Source organism: Balaenoptera physalus (genome assembly GCF_965194825.1).
Source record: "Balaenoptera physalus genome assembly, chromosome: 5".
NCBI lineage: Eukaryota > Metazoa > Chordata > Mammalia > Artiodactyla > Balaenopteridae > Balaenoptera > Balaenoptera physalus.
The window spans coordinates 8,980,610-8,998,282 of record NC_138884.1 but is presented as its reverse complement, the minus strand read 5'-3'; the positions used below and the strand labels follow the sequence as shown (position 1 = coordinate 8,998,282).

The 17,673-nt window shown below is 41.2% G+C and overlaps 1 protein-coding gene and 1 long non-coding RNA gene across 17 annotated transcripts in view; one reads left to right on the top strand and one right to left on the bottom strand.

Annotated features, from left to right (window-relative positions):
- Positions 1-17,673, bottom strand: part of LOC309660844 — a 398,319-nt gene that overhangs the window by 77,799 nt on the left and 302,847 nt on the right. The gene's annotated exons all lie outside the window — the stretch shown is intronic.
- Positions 1-17,673, top strand: part of ABCG2 (ATP binding cassette subfamily G member 2 (JR blood group)) — a 156,187-nt gene that overhangs the window by 116,144 nt on the left and 22,370 nt on the right. For all 16 annotated transcript variants that reach the window (XR_014263575.1, XR_014263576.1, XM_082461721.1 and 13 more), the window contains 5 exons: positions 4,113-4,172; positions 5,057-5,171; positions 5,785-5,937; positions 8,859-9,016; positions 17,394-17,545. Coding sequence is in view for 14 of the 16 variants with exons in the window: in XM_082461721.1 (XP_082317847.1) it covers positions 4,113-4,172; positions 5,057-5,171; positions 5,785-5,937; positions 8,859-9,016; positions 17,394-17,545 (638 nt within the window). In the remaining 2 variants the exon portion in view is untranslated. The remainder of the gene's footprint in view (positions 1-4,112; positions 4,173-5,056; positions 5,172-5,784; positions 5,938-8,858; positions 9,017-17,393; positions 17,546-17,673) is intronic.

The following is a 17,673-nucleotide window of genomic DNA, read 5'->3' as shown; positions in this document are numbered from 1 at the left end:
GGTACCAGGGGTAGTTTTTCTTGCTTACTCACGTTTCTTATTTAGGCAGTAGTGTTTCTTATCTTTTCCCCCATCTGCTGGCTTCAACTAAGTAGAGTTTCTGGGATGGGGAAAAGGTGCTCTCATTTGTCTTTTTTTTTTTTTTTAATTAATTAATTATTTATTTTTGGCTGTGTTGGGTCTTCATTGCTGCGCGGGGGCTACTCTTCGTTGTGGTGTGCGGGCTTCTCACTGCGGTGGCTTCTCTCGTTGCAGAGCACGGGCTCTAGGCACACGGGCTCAGTAGTTGTAGCTCGCGGGCTCTAGAGCACAGGCTCAGTAGTTGTGGCGCACGGGCTGAGTTGCTCCGTGGCATGTGGGATCTTCCCGGACCAGGGCTCGAACCCGTGTCCCCTGCATTGGCAGGCGGATTCTTAACCACTGCGCCACCAGGGAAGTCCTGTCATTATTCATCTTGATCCTTCTATTGTTCCTGATTTGGTCAGTTGGAGACTTTCAAGGTAGGTTCTGTATTTTGTTTTGTGTTTTAACTCATTCTTTTGACATATACTCTCATTCTTTGAATATTTTGTTGGCACAGCAAGAATTTTCAGACTCACTGTGTACTCACCCTGCGTCAGACCTGGAACCAGCTGATGTTCCTTTTTGTGGAGGATGGTATTTACAAACCAAGATCTGGGTGTCTGGACTGTTTATTGCTGTTAGGATCTTACAGCTTCTAGGCTTTCTCGGTGGACAGACCTAGGGACTATATGTATGTTTCAGTATACGTGCACGGGTGCTTATACATATATCTAAAACTTTCCGTATCTGTGTATGTAGATTAAAACCCATGACTTCTCATTAACACATCCTCCAGTTTATATCTAACACTCCAAGGTTCTTTCCACATTTCCATGTTTGTAAAACACCTTCTCAAAAAGTGAAAAACCTGGTTCTCGCTGTCTTTAATATCCTCCTTGGTTTGCTCAATCAGTCTTCTTATTCCTCAGTATAAGCAGTCCCCCGCCCTTCCACCTGTTTCCTCTCCTCCTCCTCCCTCCCTTTGCAGCCTGTGTTCTTGGGTGCTGGCATTGCTGCACCTCTACCCACTTTCATCACCTTCGCACTAAGGAGGGAAGCGGAAGCCTAATAGAAATGATTGACGTATTTGAACATAAAATAACAAGTAGGGAACGTAAGTAAGTTTTCTTTCTAGTCAGACTGTACCTATTTTCCATATACTTTTCCTACTTCTGAACATTTGCTTTTACTGAAAACAGTTCTTTTGGTTTTCCTATAAGTAATTGTCATTTATGGAAATGTGGAGACTCACTTATTCAACAAATGTCCAGTGTCTATGGGGTGCTTGACCTTGTGCAAGATGCTAGTGACACAGATGTGTCCTCTGTCCTGAGAAACCTTCTAGTCTAATGGGGGATTCAGACAGCTAGAGCACCTCACTGTGTCATTGTACTGTGATAGAAGGGTTAGGAGACACAGGGGACGTCCCTAACCCTAAATCAGAGGTTCAGGGGTGTGGGGAGAGAGAAGGTGAAGACTGTGTGTGTGCACGAGTGTGTGTGTGTGTGCACGAGTGTGTGTGAGTGTGTGTGAGTGTGTGTGCACGAGTGTGTGTGTGCACGAGTGTGTGAGTGTGTGTGCACGAGTGTGTGTGTGTGTGTGTGTGTGTGTGTGTGTGTGTAGGGCACAGTAGGGTAGGGTACGGAGAGGCCATGCTCCAAGCATTGGGAATGGCACTGACTGCTCTTTTATAAACCGAGACCAAAGGATTAACCATTATCCACTAAAAAAGTAATACATGTGATGTGACTCCTTTAGCTAGGTTTCACTTCGTGTGTCCAGTATTCAGTGGTCTTCCCTTGCAGGCCACTGTGCTACATACTTGCGGGCTGAGGCTTCACACAAGATGACATAATTCTTGTTGGCAGGGTTTTACAGTCTCGTGAGGGGGACTTTGCTGCTTGTAAATGCTCTAAAGCAGTATATAAGGGTGGGAAATCGGTTTTGAGGGATGATAGTAGGGCAGGGGGTAGGGTGGGGGAACAAGGGGATTGTAGACCATCGACTGCTTTTTCTGTAAAGGGCCTGATGGTAAATATCTTCAGCTTTATGGGCCATCCGTCTGTGTTGCAGCTACCCATCCCTGTCGTTGTAGCGTGAAAGCAGCCAGAGACAATACGCAAATGAAGGAGGATAGCTCTGTGCCAGTAACGCTTTGTTTATGAAAACAGAAGACAGGTGACCAGCTGTAGTTTGCTGATCCCTGGGCTTTAATGTAAATTCCACAAGGGCTAGGACTTTGTTTTATTCTCAGCTCAGTCCCATGTCCTAGAAGAGTCATCTTGTTATACATAGTAGACATTGGATAACTGTTTAATGAATGAAGGGAGAATTAGCCACTGCTCCAAACTGGAACTGTTGCAGTTTTAATTCTACACTGCTGTTGTTTTCTGTAATGCTAGGGCTTAGTGCCAAAGTAAGCCCAACTCGGGGACCTGTAAAATTCTTTGTTTTAGAACGTTTACATTCAGTTTGGGATTAGTTATTTCGGATTGCTTGGTCTCGATTTGAGGAGATACTTCTAAAACCTGGAAAGGTTTTCTGACAACAGAGTTTTAGTGACTAACAAGCTTGTATCTCGTGATTTTAGAAGCTGTTACTAGATAGCTATTGATAAAGAAGGTACATCAAGAGCTATTGATAGATGCATCTTTAAAGTTCACCCAGCCATTAGCATGTCTTTGTACATCTGTGGGGAAAGTCACTGAAAGAATAAGAGATTTTTCCGTTTTACACCTTGTTCCTGGTTTACCTAATTCATTTATTTTTGTTCAGTGTTTCAGCTAATGAGCAAAGTGAAAGGTACGTGTCACCCTAGCACAGCCATTTCACAGTTGTGACGGTGCAAGCACAGTAGTCAGTAAGTGCTGAGGTCCTCCTGGATGGAAGCACCGGGGTACCTTGTAAAGTTTATCACTTACAACAATTGTGTGATCATAGAATTGGCTTCTGTGAAAATCATGATCTGGGAATGGAATAGCCTTTGGCTTTGGACCATCCACTTGGAATAGGTACCATTTTCTCTGTGGAATAAATTTTGACTTACCTACCAGTTCCAAAGAGAGATTGGACTTAGTCACCAGGGTTTTGAAAGGGCTTTTCAGGGCTGTATTTCATCATGCCTACATAACTGCGGAGGCCTTGCCCTTAATTTTCCTTTCTCCACTCCATCCTCCTTAGTCATTCTACTGGCTGCCGTTAGGATAAGTGTCTGCTTTCTTCTTGAGACTCAACACAGTCAACACTGCCTGAATTTTTTCTACCCTCCTGCTTCCTATCTGAATTTTCACCACCCTCAAACATCTACTTAGTCTGTTTGGAACATGCTGTGTGTACACCATGTCTATATATCCTTAAAGGTTGTCTCCTTTAGAAAATGGCATCTACCACTTCTAAACGGAGAATTTTCCAGTCCATTACAAGGAAGAAGACGATATATCTTGAGAGTGTATGTTTTACTTTTCTAATTTGATTAAGAATTTTGTGAGGGGTAAGAATTGGTGATATTTTCTTTTTAACCCCCTGAGGTGCTTTATTCCAGCCATTGAATTTCTGTTTCAGATATATTGTTTCTTTGTCTGACTAGACTTGTACAGTGAGAACACTTCTACTGGTGATTCTAGAAGTCCGTTGACTTACTAATTGTGTAGAACGAGGTAGCAAGTCAGGTGATGTGAAGATAGTAATCATCAGGCATCACTCAGAACTTGTTAATGCACTTTACACTGTGAAAGAGGAGTAAGTGTAGCAGAGATGCTTCACCAGAGTTTGTTACATCAGGAAACCAGTGTGGAGAATAAGGGAAGGGAATTTAGAGGGACTCAAGTCATTTTTCTTCTAAGTCCTGACTTGTGGTTAACATTCTTTGTGTGCTAGATTTTTGTTAATCGACAATTCGGTTTCTTTTTCCTTTAAGAGTTGATTTGTGGGTTTTTTTCCCCCTGTCTATAATTTTATCAGCCTTCATTGAGTGTATTAAATGCAAACCCTAAATTAGTAGAACTGGTTGTAAAGTGGTCCAATAACTTGATATATTTCTGTATTTACAGTGGGATCATGAAACCTGGTCTCAATGCCATTCTGGGACCCACAGGTGGAGGCAAATCTTCGTGAGTATAACAGTATAAGTAAGCTTTTTCTTTGTAGTTTTAATGTGTGGTTTTTTAGTAAATTGCATTATGGTTGCCAAAAATACTATGTCAGTTTCAGGTGTACTACATAGTGATTTGACATTTGCATTCGTTATGAATGATCACCATGATAAGTCTAGCCATCTGTCCCCATATAAAGTTATTACAATATCATTGACCCTGTTCCTTATGCTGTATGTTACATCCCCATGGCTTATTTATTTTATAACTGGAGGTTTGTACCTCTTAAACCTCTTTCATCTATTCCCCACCTCCAGTTTTAGTGTGCTTTTAAAGATCACTTTTATGTGAGCAGGTATTTGTTGAACATTTTCTGCATGTCTAGTCTGGTTCTAGTTGCTGTGGATAATGTGGAGTTGTGCTAGTTTGTGGTTCTGTCCTGAGGACCAGGAAGGTCTTACTAGGTCAGCTTTACTAATAGGACATGGTAAGGTGATTGGCATATAGCTGTCAGCTGTGAGTTGAGCTATGGAGAGGAAAAGGAAGGGGATAAAATTGAAAGTGGGGAGATGGAGCCAAAGGCGTAAGTGAAGGCTTGTGTCTTAGACAAAGGAGTACATTACCTGCCTTGGAACGCCCAAGGTCAGACAGCCTGGAGGGCAGTTTGGGTAGCCTGTGCTGGATCAGCCAGCAGTGCTTTGCTTTCATGGTTTTGGGCTTTATTATAGCATATAGTAAAGAAAAGGAAGGTGACATTCAAAATATATCTATATGTTTAGTTGAACCATATAACTTCTTGGTCAGTTAATTTTCTAACTTGAGCAGAATTTGGATTCAGATTAGCCGAGAGGTAAAGCCTGAGTTGGAGGAAAAAAATAACAATAACATATGTCTTTTTATAGGTTGTTAGATGTCTTAGCTGCAAGGAAAGATCCACATGGATTATCTGGAGATGTTTTGATCAACGGACAACCTCGACCTGCCAATTTTAAATGTAACTCAGGTTACGTGGTACAAGTGAGTATTTGTGGATTTGCATTTTAGGTTTCTTCTGTTTCTATGTTGGCAGGTGCCTTGGCTAATAGTTGAGCGTGCTTCCAATTGACTACGGGACATACTCGTAGAAACAACTTCTCTTCACACCAGCTTTTCATGATCTCCCGTAAAATCCAGGATAGTATTAAACGAAAAGGCAGGGAGAATCCGGAATAAGACCCTCGTAAGGGCAAAGACATCAATTCTCGTTATCATATCATTTCTAAAAAACATTACTGTGTTACTTTCTTCCTTTACCTTCACCTCTCTCCTTCACCTAGCTTAGAACAATATTTTGGCAAATCCTTGTATAAAGCAGTGTAGCGATGTTTGCTAGTAATAATCACAATTACCTGTGTTCTCTTTGGGCGTACAGGTAGGGAATGAAAATTATTTCATCAGGCTTTGCAGCTGTTATATGGAGTTAGTTGTAATTTGTATAATTGCAAGTATAGTTCATTATGATCTGTATAATTCATTATTAGCTAAAACTTTCCTTGGGTATGTTATTGTTGTGGGTAAGTTACATACACCAAAGAGTGAGGGTATTAGAAAGGACCTGCTGTGTCTTGTTAAAATGCCGTTTTGCTTTAAGGATGATGTCGTGATGGGAACTCTGACAGTGAGAGAAAACTTACAGTTCTCGGCAGCTCTCCGGCTTCCAACAACTATGACAAATCATGAAAAAAATGAACGGATTAACATGGTCATTCAAGAGTTAGGTCTGGATAAAGTGGCAGATTCCAAGGTAATGTGGAGAATGCGTCATAGCCAGCAAATCGGACTCACCTGTGTGGATAGTATAGCTTGTTCAGAAGTTTTCTATAATATGTATAGTAAAGAGGGGCTGCTTTCTGTAACCATGAGTAAAGTGACTAGTTACTTAATATGAAGATGGAAGTTAACCAGGTAAAAAAAACTAAAAACGATTGACTCCTGGAAATGAAGTGCGGCAGTGTGGTGTCCAGTATGTGGAAGTGTTCTTTGCAAAGGACACGTGGCCCTTTCTATGTGATTACAGCCCTTGGTCTTCTCCCACCCTGAGTGTTTGTCACATCTCATTCCATGTCTTCACGCTAACTTTCCTTCTTCCTGTTTTCTTTTCCCCTTTTATCTGTCCTTCTTCTGTTCCTCCAGGGGACTTTGTTCCATTGCCTCTGAGAGGTATATTTCTGGAATTGGTACATGATGAATATCCAAGGGTTCCTGGTCTGTATGTTTCAGTTTGCTGCAGTTTGGCTTCCAAAATTATATCCAGTCAAATTAGGGTTTATTTCTAATTTGTGTAGCCTCCAAGTTGTTTTTCTAGAGCCTTTCTTTTGGCACTTTTGGCTTCCCTTCCTCCCTCCCTCCCTCACTGCCCCTCCCCCTTTCTTCTGCCAGTATTTACTTACAGACTGTTACGTGCTGGGCTCTTTTAGATTTTTGAGATAAAAGTTGTGGGCAAGAGAGAAAAGTAACTCCCTTTGTGGGTTATGCAGCATCAGGAAGAAGAAATGAAATGAACGAGTGAACTTTACAGTTGATGACCAGGTATGAAAGATTTGCTGGGAAAACACCTGAGGCTTTCAGTGAAGATGAGCTTTTCAGATTGTGATGGCTCTAGTTTAGTTCCCCCCATGATATCCTTTACGTAGAGCTAACAAAGAATGGGGGTATACTGCTGGCTGCTGTTTCATATGATACTTTCTGACATTATTTAATGTAAAGTATATTTTGTTGTATTTTGTTTGGAAAAATAACTCTGAGATGCCACCAGTTTCCACTAAATTCTTTTTGTAAGTGACTGGGTTTTCCTTTGTGTTAGCTCTGCTTATTACTTGATTTTCTTTCCAATAAGGTATTTACCATTCTTTACCCTTAGGTAAAAGTTCTCTACCAACAGGCACTTATTGCCCTAAGTTCCCTGTGTGGATTTCCAGAGAAAATAAGCTGAAGGGAGTTGTTGACTTAGAATGTATTTATCTAATTAATTGAAATACTTCATTTAACTTTTTTTACTTTTTATGAAACTTTAAGCGTAGCAAATGTAGAGAGCATTGTCTGATTACTTAGCTGTTAAGGAGTCCAAGCTTGAACAGCTTGCTGCATGACAGGTCGGTAAATTGACAGATGAGTTGCTGGGACAAGGAATAGCGACTTTATTTGGAAAGCCCGCAGACCAAGAGGATGGTGGCCTCGTGTCCCAAAGAACCATCTTCCCGGAGTTAGAATTCAGGCTGCTTTTATACTAAAAGGGGGGGAGTTGGTTGGTTGGTTGGCTGTTGCAGCCGTCTTCCTGTCGGAATCCTTTGTTCTGGCAGCTCTCCGTGTGGATCTGGTCACAATGTTCCTATAAACCTCCAACAAGACAAATGTTATTCTCTGTCGTGTAACTTTTTATCTCTATGTAAATGGAAAAGCGTTACACCTTTAAAGGTCAGAGCCCTGACAATGGGCTATCCTGTATATTTCAGGCTTTAGGCAACATTCTTTCCTAAAAGGTGCAGAGCCAGCAGGACTGAGCACAGGCAACAGAGCACAAAGGTTTAGAGCTAAAGGAATAGATTCAATATGGAGTCAGGTTTGTTCTTCTCTGTTACATAGTGATGATATGATTGTAGAATAATTAATATAATGGCACGATTACTAATAACATTTACCTAGCTTTCCCAGTTGTTAACCTTTTCCCATAATTACTTCAGCTTCTTTTCTCTGAAGTATTTTAAAGAAAGTTGTAAATATCACGACATTTCGCTCTTGAATACTGATTATGCGTCTTAAAAAAAACGATATTTACCTACATTACCACAATACCGTTATCAACTAACAGAATTAACAGGGTGTTACTGTCAGCTCTGTGGAGCCACATTCGTTCACATTTCCCCATGTCCTCTCCAGAATGTCTGTTACAGCTCAGTTGTTAGGAGATCCAATCAAGGGCCTGAGTAGCACTTACTTATTATCCCTTTGAAGACTCTTAATATAAGAATTATTATTTCCTATCTCCTTTCTCCCCCAGAACCTTTCTGGTCCCCTACCACACAGTGACACTGACTAGTTTAAAGACCCAGCCAGTTGCCCTGTAGAACAGTCTACCTTCTGAATTTGTCTGAAAGAATGAGTCAGGAATTCTGCAGCAGGTTAGGGTTCAGGAGGGCTCAGTTTGGTAAACCATATGGTGATTTAAGAGGTGCTAATGGGGTGTGATAGAAAGTGAGCTTTCCTAGCTGCCCAGCTGCACTGAGGACTTTGGGCGGGGAAGAGGGCGTCAGGAGGCTGTAAGAAAGACTGACCAATTATAGATGCTTTCAGCAGCTTTTCTACTCCTATCTTCTGCTCCCTTTTTGGTCTGTGGCTTCACTCCGTCAGGGCCATATCTTTCAGTGTTCTGGCTTAACTGTCTTAAAATGAAATATATGGCTTGATGAGAAACATACAGAACTGTTAAAAGCATGGGTTTCACACCAGGCTTAGCCACTTACCAGCTCTGACCTGAGCCTCAGTTTACTCTTCAAATTAAGGAGAAACCTACCTCTTTGCCCACATAGTCATTTAGTTGCTGTTCAGAATAAATGAGGATAATGAGATAAAGTGCCTCTTGTAGGGTTGGCACATACATGTTGGGAGCTCAACAAACGATAATGGCTGTGGTTTTTATTGTTAATCACAATAATACTTGTGTTTTAGGTTGGAACTCAGTTTATCCGTGGTGTGTCTGGAGGAGAAAGAAAAAGGACTAGTATTGCAATGGAGCTTATTACTGATCCATCCATCTTGTTCCTGGATGAGCCCACAACTGGCTTAGATTCAAGCACAGCAAATGCTGTCCTTTTGCTTCTGAAGAGGTAAACGCTAGGGGAACATTATTCTTTTATTCATCCAATATATGGTGACCTACTATGTACCAGGTATTATTCTGGGTGCAAGGGACTCAGCAGTAAGCACCACAGACAAAAATTTCTTCCTTCTTTGTTGGAGGGAAACAGGCAATTAACAAATATAAGTGTTTTATGAAAAATGAAGCAGGCTAAGAGAGTAGCAAAAGATGGCTGTGGTGGGATAGAGGTGCTATACGACATATAGGATGGTCAGGGAAGACCTCAACAAGGTGACGTTTGAGTTGGGAACGAGGGAACGAGACCTGGATATATGGGAGAAGAGAGTTCTAGTGGAAGGGAACAGCTGTGGCCCTGCGGCAGAGTGTGCCCGATGTGTTTGGAACCCAGTGACCTCAGGAGGGGTGGAGACTCTTATTGATTACTTTGCTCAAGCTGCCATAACGTAGTACCGCAGGCTGGGTGGTTAGCTTAAAACAGAAGTTCAGTTTTTCAAATTTTTGGAGGCTATATGTCCACGATCAGGGAGTCGGCAGGATTGTTTCTTCTGAGACCTCTCTCCTTGGCGTGTAGGTAGCTGTCTTCTCTCTGTGTCCTTACTGTATCTTCCTGTGGTATGTCTGTGTCCCAATCTCCTCTTCTTATAAGGACACTGGTCCTTATTGGATTGTGGCACCCACATGACCTTATTTAACCAAAATTACCTCCTTAAAGACCCTATCTCCAAATACAGTTATATTCTGAAGTGCTGGGGGTTAGGACTTCAACATGAATTTTGGGGACACACAGTTCAGTCCATAACAGTTAGAACGGGACACGAGATGGAATTGAGTGGGTGGCAGATTATATAGACTGTAGGCCGCTATAAGAGCTATGGCTTTTAATGTCTCTAGGTGCCCTGGGAAGCTTTCAGAGGGTTTTAGAACAGAGGACTGGCAACCGTCTGGAGAAAAGGCTGTATAATTGGGCAAGGGTGAGTGGCGGGAGTCCGGTCAGGAGGCTGTTTGCATTAGCTCGTTTGAGATACGCTGACTTTGACTAGGATGGTAGTGGTAAGGCGGGGAGAAGTCGGGGGGTTCTCTCTGTTTTGACAATAGAATCAACAGTATTAGCTTAGAATTGGATGTGGGGTGTGATTATTGAGAGAATGACTTCTAAGATTTGGGGCCTGAAAAATGGAAGAATGGAGTAAAGAATATCAATTCCTTTTTTAAAAAATTTTTTTTAAATTAAAAATTTTTTTTAATTTTTTAAATTAAAATTTAAAAAAATTTTTTTAAATTAAAAAATTTTTTTAAATAAAATTTTTTAAAAAAATTTTTGGCTGCTTTGGGTCTTTGTTGTTGCTTGAAAGCTTTCTGTAGTTGCTGCGAGTGGGGGGCTACCCTTCGTTGTGGTGAACAGGCTTCTCATTGCGGAGGAGCAGGCTCTAGGCGTGAGGGCTTCAGGAGTTAGGGCACGCAGGCTCAGTAGTTGTGGCTTGTGGGCTCTAGAGCACAGCCTCAGTAGTTGTGGCGCACAGGCTCAGTTGATCTGTGGCATGTGGGATCGTCCCAGACCAGGGCTCAAACCCGTGTCCCCTGCATTGGCAGGTGGATTCTTAACCACTGCGCCACCAGGGAAGTCCCAAGAATGTCTTTTACGAAGAAAGAAGATGGTAGGAGAATCAGGGTTATAAGAGAAATTTCAAAAGTTTTGGACACCTTTTTTAAAATTAATTTTTAAAAAGTTTCAATGTTATGGAACAGTTACAACAGTAGCACAAAGAAATCCCGTCTCCCCTTACCTAGATTCCCCAACTGATGTTACCTTTTAGCTGCATTTGCTCTCCCTCCATCCCCTCCCGCTCCCCCCCCACCATAGACCTTTTTCTGAAATCATGTACCATCACCCCTAGATACTCTGGCCTGCAACTCCAAAAAGCTAGGACACTGTTCCTCCATTACTGCCTTGCACACCTTCCGGCCACGGAGTCGGCTCTGATGCCACTGCCACCATCCAGTCCGTGGACTCCAGTCAGACCTCACCAGCTGCCCCAGAAGTGTCTCTTTTCCATTTCTGGCTCAGGAGTCTCTCCAGAAACCCTCTTTTTTAAAAATCTTTTCTAATCCTGAACAATTCTTTACTCTTTGCCTCTTATGTCCTCACACATATTCGAGGGTACATTTCATAGGGTCCATCCAGTGTTTCTCGTGACCAGACTCAGGCCATGAATTCTTGGCAGAGATACAACAGACATGATGCTATTTTCTTTCTTTTTTTCTCCCTTTTCTTCTGAGCCATGTGGCTGAGAGGGTCTTGGTGCTCCGGCCTGCTGTCAGGCCGGAGCCTCTGAGGTGGGAGAGCTGAGTTCAGGACATTCGACCACCAGAGACCTCCCGGTTCCATGTAATATCAATCGGCGAGAGCTCTCCCAGAGAGCTCTCAATGCTAAGACCCGGCTCCACCCAACGGCCAGCAAGCTACACTGCTGGACACCCTATGCCAAATAACTAGCAAGACAGGAACACAACCCCATCCATTAGCAGAGAGGCTGCCTAAAATCATACTAAGTTCACATATACCCCAAAACACACCACTGGACACAGCCCTGCCCGCCAAAAAGACACGATCCAGCCCCACCCACCAGAGCACAGGCACCGGTCCCCTCCACCGGGAAGCCTACACAACCCACTGACCCAAACTTAGCCACTGGGGGCAGACACCCAAAACAACGGGAACTAACCTGCAGCCTGTGAAAAGGAGACCCCAAACACAGTAAGTTAAGCAAAATGGGAAGACAGAGAAATATGCAGCAGATGAAGGAGCAAGGTAAAAACCCACCAGACCAAACAAATGAAGAGGAAATAGGCAGTCTACCTGAAAAAGAATTCAGAGTAATGATGGTAAAGATGATCCAAAATCTTGGAAATAGAATGGAGGAAATACAAGAAACGTTTAACAAGGACGTAGAAGAACTAAAGAGCAAACAAACAATGAAGAACAACACAATAAATGAAATTAAAAATTCTCTAGAAGGAATCAGTAGCAGAATAACTGAGGCAGAAGAACGGATAAGTGACCTGGAAGATAAAATAGTGGAAATAACTACCGCAGAGCAGAATAAAGAAAAAAGAATGAAAAGAATTGAGGACAGTCTCAGAGACCTCTGGGACAAAATTAAACGCACCAACATTCGAATTATCAGGGCCCCAGAAGAAGAAGAGAAAAAGAAAGGGACTGAGAAAATATTTGAAGAGATTATAGTTGAAAACTTCCCTAATATGGGAAAGGAAATAGTCAATTAAGTCCAGGAAGCACAGAGAGTCCCATACAGGATAAATCCAAGGAGAAACATGCCAAGACACATATGAAACAAACTATCCAAAATTAAATACAAGAAAAAATATTGAAAGCAGCAAGGGAAAAGCAACAAATAACATACAAGGGAATCCCCATAAGGTTAACAGCTGATCTTTCAGCAGAAACTCTGCAAGCCAGAAGGGAGTGGCAGGACATATTTAAAATGATGAAAGGGAAAAACCTACAACCAAGATTACTTTACCTAGCAAGGATCTCATTCAGATTCGACAGAGAAATTAAAACCTTTACAGACAAGCAAAAGTTAAGAGAATTCAGCACCACCAAACCAGCTTTACAACAAATGCTAAAGGCACTTCTCTAGGCAGGAAACACAAGAGAAGGAAAAGACCTACAAAAACAACCCCAAAAGAATTAAGAAAATGGTAATAGGAACATACATATCAATAATTACCTTAAATGTAAGTGGATTAAATGCTCCAACCAAAAGACATAGACTGGCTGAATGGATACAAAAACAAGACCTGTATATAAGCTGTCTACAAGAGACCCACTTCAGACCTAGGGACACATACAGACTGAAAGTGAAGGGATGGAAAAAGATATTCCATGCAAATGGAAATCAAAAGAAAGCTGGAGTAGCAATTCTCATATCAGACAAAATAGACTTTAAAATAAAGACTATTACAAGAGATAAAGAAGGACACTACATAATGATCAAGGGATCAATCCAAGATGAAGATATGACAGTTGTAAACATTTATGCACCCAACATAGGAACACCTCAATACATAAGGCATATGCTAACAGCCATAAATGGGGAAATCGACAGTAACACAATCATAGTAGGGACTTTAACACCCCACTTTCACCAATGGACAGATCATCCAAAATGAAAAGAAATAAGGAAACACAAGCTTTAAATGACAAACAAGATGGACTTAGTTGATATTTGTAGGACATTCCATCCAGAAACAGCAGAATACACTTCTCAAGTGCTCATGGAACATTCTCCAGGATAGATCATATCTTGGGTCACAAATCAAGCCTTGGTAAATTTAAGAAATTTGAAATCGTATCAAGTATCTTTTCTGACCACAATGCTATGAGACTAGATATCAATTAGAGGAAAAAAACTGTAAAAAATGCAAACACATGGAGGCTAAACAGTATGCTACTAAATAACCAAGAGATCACTGAAGAAATCAAGAGGAAATCAAAAAATACCTAGAAACAAATGACAATGAAAACAGGACGACCCAAAACCTATGGGATGCAGCAAAAGCAGCTCTAAGAGGGAAGTTTATAGCAATACAATCCCACCTCAAGAAATAAGAAAAATCTCAAATAAATGACCTAACCTTACATCTAAAGCAATTAGAGAAAGAGCAAACAAACCCCAAAGTTAGCAGAAGGAAAGAAATCATAAAGATCAGATCAGAAATAAGTGAAAAAGAAATGAAGGAAACAATAGCAAAGATCAGTAAAACTAAAAGCTGGTTCTTTGAGAAGGTAAACAAAATTGATAAACCATTAGCCAGACTCATCAAGAAAAAAAGGGAGAAGACTCAAATCAACAGAATTAGAAATGAAAAAGAAGTAACAACTGACACTGCAGAAATACAAAGGATCATGAGAGATTACTACAAACAACTCTATGCCAATAAAATGGACAACCTGGAAGAAATGGACAAATTCTTAGAAAAGCACAACCTTCCAAGACTGAACCAGGAAGAAACAGAAAATATAAACAGACCAGTCACAAGCACTGACATCGAAACTGTGATTAAAAATCTTCCAAGAAACAAAAGCCCAGGGCCAGATGGCTTCACAGGCGAATTCTATCAAACATTTAGAGAAGAGCTGACACCTATCTTCTCAAACTCTTCCAAAATAGCAGAGGGAGGAACACTCCCAAACTCATTCTACGAGGCTGCCATCACCCTAATAGCAAAACCAGACAAAGATGTCACACAAAAAAAGAAAACTACAGACCAATATCACTGATGATCATAGATGCAGAAATCCTCAACAAAATACTAGCAAACAGAATCCAACAGCACATTAAAAGGATCATACACCACAATCAAGTGGGGTTTATCGCAGGAATGCAAGGATTCTTCAGTATACACAAATCAATCAATGTGATACTCCATATTAACAAACTGAAGGAGAAAAACCATATGATAATCTCAATAGATGTAGAAAAAGCTTTCGATTAAATTCAACACCCACTTATGATAAAAACTCTCCAGGAAGTAGGCATAGGGAGAACTTAATAACATAATAAAGGCCATATGTGACAAACCCACAGCCAACATCGTTCTCAATGGTGAAAAACTGAAATCATTTCCTCTAAAATCAGGAACAAGTGAAGGATGCCCATTCTCACCACTGTTATTCAATACAGTTATGGAAGTTTTAGCCACAGCAATCAGAGAAGAAAAAGAAATAAAAGGAATACAAGTCAGAAAAGAAGAAGTAAAACTGTCACTGTTTGCAGATGATGTGATACTATACATAGAGAATCCTAAAGATGCTACCAGAAAACTACTAGAGCTAATCAATGAATTTGGTAAAGTAGCAGGATACAAAAATCTGGATAGCAGGATACACAGAAATCTCTTGCATTCCTATACACTAACGATGAAAAGTCTGAAAGAGAAATTAAGGAAACACTCCCATTTACCATTGCAACAAAAAGAATAAAATACCGAGGAATAAACCTACCTAAGGAGACAAAAGACCTGTATGCAGGAAACCAAAAGACACTGATGAAAGAAATTAAAGATGATACAAACAGATGGAGAGATATACCATGTGCTTTGATTGGAAGAATCAACACTGCGAAAATGACTCTACTACCCAAAGCAATCTACAGATTCAGTGCAATCCTTATGAAACTACCAATGGCATTTTTCACAGAACCAGAACAAAAAATTTCACAATTTGTATGGAAACACAAAAGACCCCTAATAGCCAAAACAGTCTTGGGAAAGAAAAATGGAGCTGGAGGAATCAGGCTCCCTGAGTCAGTCTGTACTGCAAAGCTACAGTAATCAAGACAGTATGGTACTGGCACAAAAACAGAAACATAGATCAATGGAACAGGATAGAAAGCCCAGTAACAGGTCTGGGATTCAGGATCAGTTAGAGCATCCATCCATGATATTTTTATTATCTGTAACCATGTCAACAGTGTTCATAGAGAATGATGACTTGACATAGAATACTGGACTATGTTATGTTTCATTATGTTTTGGACTAGTCAGCACACAAGCATCTTTCCTCACACTGGAGAGCGCTAACCTAGTTGTTTCAAGCTCCACTGTGTGCACTAATCACTTAGGGTCTTGTTAAAAATGCAGATTCTGAGTCTAGAGCTCTGAGGTGGAGGCCAAGATTCTCCACTTCTTTTTTTTTTTTAAATTTATTTATTTTATTTATTTATTTTTGGCCTTGTTGGGTCTTCGTCGCTGTGCGCGGGCTTTCTCTAGTTGCGGCGAGCGGGGGCTACTCTTTGTTGCAGTGAGCAGGCTTCTCATTGCGGTGGCTTCTCTTGTTGCAGAGCATGGGCCCTAGGCACACGGGCTTCAGTAGTTGTGGCTCGCAAGCTCAGTAGTTGTGGCTCGCGGGCTCTAGAGCGCAGGCTCAGTAGTTGTGGCGCACGGGCTTAGTTGCTCCGCGGCATGTGGGATCTTCCCAGACCAGGGCTTGAACCCGTGTCCCCTGCATTGGCAGGCGGATTCTCAACCACCGCGCCACCAGGGGAGGCCTCTCCACTTCTAATAGAAGATACTGATACTGATGTCTCAGTGGTCCTCAGACCACGCTCGGAGTACAGAGTTCTCACACCCGTCCGCCTCCCTGCTGCCGGTCCTTTACTGGCTCCTTACTGTCTACTGACTAACGTTCCACCTCTGAGTGACGGGGTTTCTCATGGGCCTGCTTTTTGATGCAGTCTTCTTTTCAGTCCCCGCCTCCACACATACACCTCAGCTCTGCCATGGCACTGAACTACTTGTAGTTTCTGGAGTAGGCCTTGTTATCGCATGCTTTGTTTGCCATCTTCCTCCCTCCTGACTGCCCTTTCTCTTCTTGGCTTACTCCTGTTGGCCCCTTTGATACACTACTTACGTCATCTTCAGACTGGGTTAGTCTCCTATTTGGCTTACAGGGCACCCTCATCTACTTCTGTTCCAGCTTGTATTGAAATGATTGGTCTGTTGGCCTGTCGTCTTTGAGGCAGAACAAACTTTCTTGGCTAGCATATAGTAAGTGCTTAGGAAATGCTTGAATTGATGTGATTCTTCTCATAAAGTGTTTTCAATAATATCAGATTTTGAACAGTGATTTTGGCCTTTGTTTCTTCTACCCATAAGTAGTAACTCCTGTATAAAGATAGGAGTTACTGTCTTTTGGCCACGGTATTAGACCAGGGATCAAATCCCAGCCCTGCTCCTTCTAACAGTGACACTTTGAACCATTGCTTAATTCTCTAAGCCTTATCTGTTATATAACAGTAATAATAGTTATTGGTACTGCCTCATAACAATATTGTGTAAATTTAGATGAGGTCATCTATAAAGTATTTGGCGAAGATCTAGTCGGTACTCAGTAATGTTAATTGTATTATTAGGGCAGAAGAATGAAAACCAGTTCCTAAAGAGCCAGAAGACTTAAATGATCAATGAGGATGGGGCATATGACCATTGTTTTAATATTTAGTTCATAATAAGTTTTAAAACTTGAGTGTACTTACAAATTACCTGGGTGCTAGTTAAAAATATGGTTCCATAGACCCAATAGGTCTGAGTAGACTGTCCAGGGATCTGTATTTTTAATTAATATTCTGATTGATTCTAGACTACCCATGGAACACATTTTAGAAACCTTAGTGTTTCATGAAAGCACTGAATTTAGGTTCTCTACCTATCAGACAGATAATATGAGATGAGAATTTAGTAAGAGAAAATCAAGTTGAAAGAGGAACAAATGATCTAAAGGCAGGAATAATAAACTATGTTGCCAAGAAATGCAAGTTTCAGATGTTTAATGACTTGTTATCTCCTCACTTTTAATTCAGGATGTCTAAACAAGGACGGACAATCATCTTCTCCATTCATCAGCCTCGTTATTCCATCTTCAAATTGTTTGATAGCCTTACCTTGTTGGCCTCAGGAAGATTAATGTTCCACGGGCCTGCTCAGGAGGCCTTGGGTTACTTTGCATCCACTGGTATGGTTGACTTCTTTATGAAATAAGATCCTTCATTAATAGTATCCTAAAGGAGAACAAAGGGGTCACCTGGAGAGCTGTTTGAGTAGATATACCATGGTTTCCACTACTCCGAAACATCTTCAGTT